This window comes from Buceros rhinoceros, unplaced genomic scaffold, assembly GCF_000710305.1.
Source record: "Buceros rhinoceros silvestris isolate BGI_N320 unplaced genomic scaffold, ASM71030v1 scaffold2485, whole genome shotgun sequence".
Taxonomy (NCBI): domain Eukaryota; kingdom Metazoa; phylum Chordata; class Aves; order Bucerotiformes; family Bucerotidae; genus Buceros; species Buceros rhinoceros.
In genome coordinates this window covers 60,463-65,502 of record NW_010412122.1, presented here as the reverse complement: position 1 = coordinate 65,502, position 5,040 = coordinate 60,463, and the positions used below count along the sequence as shown (strand labels likewise).

At 42.1% G+C, this 5,040-nt stretch overlaps 1 protein-coding gene across 2 annotated transcripts in view; it reads right to left on the bottom strand.

Annotated features, from left to right (window-relative positions):
- The window catches only part of ACSL5 (acyl-CoA synthetase long-chain family member 5), an 11,534-nt gene extending 9,007 nt beyond the window's left edge, over positions 1-2,527 (bottom strand). Inside the window, exons 1-5 of one of the 2 annotated variants that reach the window (XM_010136241.1) lie at positions 2,372-2,527; positions 1,708-1,816; positions 1,018-1,082; positions 838-939; positions 415-514 (exon numbers count right to left, since the gene is read on the bottom strand). In XM_010136241.1, coding sequence (XP_010134543.1) covers positions 415-514; positions 838-939; positions 1,018-1,082; positions 1,708-1,816; positions 2,372-2,527 — 532 coding nt within the window. The remainder of the gene's footprint in view (positions 1-414; positions 515-837; positions 940-1,017; positions 1,083-1,707; positions 1,817-2,371) is intronic. The other variant, XM_010136242.1, reaches the window with a different exon arrangement.
- Positions 2,528-5,040: the final 2,513 nt, after the last annotated feature.

Here is a 5,040-nt window from a genome sequence, read left to right as displayed (position 1 = left end):
CTGCAACTTTGAATCAGAGACACACTTCTAGTCTTAATTTGCAAGCAAGCCTGTCTGCATTGTCTGATTGCTTGGCAGTGTGGGAGTTCAACATTGCAAAACCTCAAAGAGCAAACAGCTGAGCAAACAGATGGTCCACAGGATCTAGCAAGTCTTCAGTGGTCTCCTACTCAAGACACAGTGGACTTGCACTCAGGATACTAGGAGACATAGGAAGCTCACTGGCTTCTCCTAGGCTTTGAACTCTGTCCCTTGCAAAGCAGCTTAATTCACAGAAATTAAGCGTCTTTAGAAGTGTAAGAGCAGTAAGGTTAAAGCTACTCTGATTTTTGCATAAATCCTCTTGAACTTTAGCCTTCTCAAAACAAAGCTTCTTAGAGAAATCATTATGAAATAGCATAACTTGATATTTACCTTTGTTAACAATGTATACAATGGCATCTGGCCCCAAAGTGTCATAGAGTGGAACAGCGACCATTGAGTAAGTGTAGCAGGCGTACTCTGAAATGATCCACTGAAGAGAGAAAACAGTACAGCTAAGAACGAGTCACAGCTCGCAAGACACCATTACCTTAGATTTCATACAGCCTATGCACACCTTAGTAGTGGAAGTGGTGTAAGGAGCATGTGCATGAGATTCTTAGAGTAGTGAGGGTTCAAGATCATTGTATTACATGCGCGGCATGGTATGTCCTTAGTTAGTAATAAGGGCACTGGGAAGGGAAAAGCCAGTTGTGATTCTTCCTCATGTGGCCTTAAGCTATTTAAATACAGACTCTCCCTCTCTCCCCAAGGTGTCAGAATATTCTGGGAAAGAATATTAAATTTGTTGCTTACCTCTGGCCTATTCTGAGCGAGAATGCCAATAAACTGGTTTGATGATGGATTGCATCCTTTTTGCAGAAGCCCTGATCCCAGATACTGAGCTCTGTCCAAAACCTGTAAGAAAGTTTTCCCCCACTTTAGTGTTACAAGACAGTATCCCAGATTAAATCATCTGTCATGTACAATACTCACCTGTTTATATGTCAGCCACTGATAAGGTTGGTTGGGTTTTCTGTAGCCTAAGCAGCTGCCATTTTCTAATGGAAGAATTCAGAAAAGCAATTGTAAAGCTCAGTACTGCGTAGCACTTCAAAGTAACACTTTAAGGGGGAAATATTTTCAGTCAGGCATCCAGCTAACTGCATGGAACATGTAAGTGCAGTGTCCATAGTTATGCACTCTGCCTAGACCAAAACTGTAAGACGTTTGGCTTTATCCTTACACACCTTCCAAGATCTGATAGTATTTTCCCTTTGAAATAGCTTGCAAGCTATCATGTGTTTTGATGCATGGGACACCTGAAGTTACATGAGCACAAATTCATACCTGTTGTAAGCAGTAATTTTACACAAAACCCCACATCATAAGATAAAGCAGAGGTCATGCTTAGTATCTGCTGACTCTTCACTGAACTGTACTGTCTTAAGTTTTTGATGTTTGTTCCTGCTCAGTCTGTCAGCTAAGACTACTTCTAAATCAGTGAGGGGGGGTGGTGGGGTGATGCTGGTGAAATATGGTCACTTGTCCCTCCACCCCACAGAAGGCTAGGAAAGCTTTTGCTAGCCTGAATTATTACTACAGACAAGAGGCAATGCAAAAGAGCTTGGAATAATTTTATTTGCTTGTGATAGGCAAGTACTACCTAGCAGATGCAAAGCTTACCAGAAGCATGCAGTCCCCTCTGGAAAACTTCATACAAGGTTTTAGCATCTTCAAAGTAATAAGAAAGCAGGTTATTATCTGTCAAGATTGCACCTCTTCTGGCTCCTCCCTAGAAACAGAGCATAGTTACGAAACTGCAGAACAGATGCGATGTCATTTTTTGCTCAGCCCTTCTCCCAGCAATCCCTTTTAAAGCATTTCAGTAGGATTCCATTGTTAGGGAAGTCTCATTTTCCTTCCTGATTTTGATCTACTCAGTCATCAGTCATATGTAGAGGAGTTTTGTAGATGGCCTAGATTAACGTTCAATTACAGGTTATTAGAGAGACCTTGTCTACGATTGAGCGCTACCACTTGCCTAGTTACGTGAAGTCTAGCATCAGCCTCAAAGCTGATGCAAAGCATTTAAAATACAGAAAAAAGTCAGTGGCAGCCAAGGCCTTCTGGTAATAAGCCCACCTAACCCTGTTGGCAAGAGCTGCCATTCCTTACTCTGTGTCTTAAATCTTCCCTTCTTCCCACCATACTGTTGAGTTGTACAGCTGTGGGAGAAGGCTGTGTATTATCAGACAGGAGAGTTTCCACTGATACCCAGCATCAGAATGGATCAATATTCAGCTTAAGCTCAAAAACAGTCCATGCCCACAAGCAGAGTAAGTATTACCTCAATTCCTATTGACTGCTTGGTCAAGTCAACAGGAGGCAAAACAGGTTTTGGCCTGCTTATCACCCACAGGAAGATGCCAGCTCCAAATGCAATAAGACTAATCAATGCTGGTGTTGGGAGCGGTGAAAACAAGACTTGAAGTATCCAGATCATTGTGCTGGATCAGTGGAGCCAGAGTTGAACCTGAAACAAACAGGAGGTTTAGTAGACATGCATTAGAAACACTCACTACCTATGAGCCATGGTTAGTTAAGTAGTTTGTTAAGCAACACTACAAATAATTTTAGCAGTTTGCCCCTAAACAGTCCTGGTACAATAATGAAGCGTGCTTATGCAATGCTTTAAGCCTCTTAAGAGATCTCAGGTCACCTGCCCATATAAATCTTAATCCATGCTGCATCTACCTCCAGAAAAAGCTGAAGCCTGATCAAGTCAGACAGGGACCAGATGTCAATTCTTTCTATTCAAGAGTAGAAGTATAGTGGGGAAAACCACTATATAATTTCCCAAATTCAGTATGACCAAAAAAGAAAGAAGCCTATGGTTCAGTGATGTGAGTAGTGGAAGTAAGAAAACTCCTCAGTATTATAGCTGTACAGTGGGGGCGGGGGGGGAAGGGGGAGGGCAGAGGTGAGGTAATGCTAAATTACAAGTTTGTTACAGCTACTTATATAAATAAGTCTATGGAACAAACAGTATCTTCATGATCAGCTGCTCTGGAAAGCAGGGCTTATGCTGGACAAGTATTTCAGATAATGAAAGTTATGTTCAGGGTGAGATACAACACAAGTCAAAGCTGTGAAAGTTACTTTCCACTAGGAAGTGGTGATCTGAAAGTCAATGTGTGCAATGGAAATCTAGCTGGAAATACAGAAGCAGTTCAGCTGTTTCCTGGACATGAAATTTTTTCACTCAGCAGCAAGAGAATAGAGCTGCATGTAGGCAACTGAAGAAACCACATGCCTGTATGGCTGTACCGGTTTTAATGTCTGAAGTGTGGTCTCATGCTCATTTTAATAGTAATTTTAAGACAATTTCCTAAAATCCCGGAAGGGTTGGTTGTCTTTAGAGTATTGTGCTAGAGGTAATAAACAGAACTGTGGATGATGTCTGTAGCACCACGTCCACTACTGGAATTTATTAACACTGCTTAGCATTAACATTGCTTGATCAGACAGATCCGTGAAGAGTCACAAATAGTTACTCTGTTGCAAGGACTTACTTAACAGAAAATTAACAGAGGACACTTGTCTGTCCTTTTTGTGATAAAGATCAGAGAACCCACTAACCCCAAATGTTCCACACAGCAGTAACTAAGTCACCTCACTGAAAATCGTTCCATCGGGGTATTCTCATCTCCTCACTGACTCACATGCAAGGCAGTTTGTGCCAAGACATCTGTGAAGACTGAACATCAGGCTTTGAAGGATAAAGGTACTTGGAGCAGAGAACTCACAGAAGTCCAGAGAGAAAAACTGGTTGAGAAAAGCCTGAAGCTGATTAAATGCAGCAAAGCTTTTGCCTTCAGATTCTGAATTGATTCCACAAGTCTCTTGGACAAAGAGAAAACCAGACAGTAATCTAATCCCAGGGTAACCTAACCAGCATCCCTATAGCTAGTCAAGGATGGTTTTCTGTTATAAGCCAAATGGATTTTTAATTGAAGGAAAGACCTGTTGATGACTTGGTCCCTAAAGCCTGGGAAGCATTGTATGCTCATTTGCTTCTAGTTTTTTTTCTTTTTTTAGTAACTGTTCAATCCCGCTTACAGCACTGAATGAGATTATACATGCAAGAGTCAAAATCTAATATCCTTTAAATCTACAGAAGTTAGCGTTGTGTCAAAAACCCACAGATACCTAGATCTTGGTTTTAATACACAAAACCATGGTTTTCATATTTGAAAGACTGTTTTCATTTCCCCTCCTTTATGAATAGAATAATGACTGTTTTGCTTTTACTTTCCAACTGCGTTTCCTCAGATGGGCTTTAGTCCCTCCTATCAAAGCACACGGAGTGTGTACACAAGCTGTGGCAAAAGACTGCCAGCAAACTTGTCTCAGTTCCCAGCATTTGGACTGTTGTTTCCTATGCTTAGAGCTCCTGCTGTAGCTACTTGTCAAATCCAAGTCACTACTAGTAAATCACCTCTAGTACCCTCCAAAAGCCCCTTAACCCTGCTTCATCAAAGCAGAAGAGCCAGCAGAGAGGATAGGACTTGACAGAGTTTTCTGTCCACAGGTAGAGAACAGCTCTACCCTAGATCTGTCCTATGGAGCAGCTACAACTGCTGAACTCACAAATCCAAATGCCCTGTGCATACACAGTACCCCGTCTATATCAACCAGGTGAACAATCAACTCGGTGCAGCATGAGACAAAGCCAGAGCATTTGCACAGACAGCAGTTTCCACCACAGGGCAAGTCCGAGCACCCCCTGATCTAAGTGTACGGGGCGCAGAGTGCTTGAAAGCCCTGAGTTTAAGGGCTCAGCTCACAGTGCCCAGAAAGATACAAAATGCACAGGATGTCTCAGATGACCTGTTAGGCCTCTTGTGCAATAAGATGCTGGCCAGTTAAATTGTACTTTGGTTGTCTACCCTGATCAATGGTCAGGGATAAGATGCACTAGGCTCTGGAGTGCAAAGGCTTGGTTTTTATCGGAAG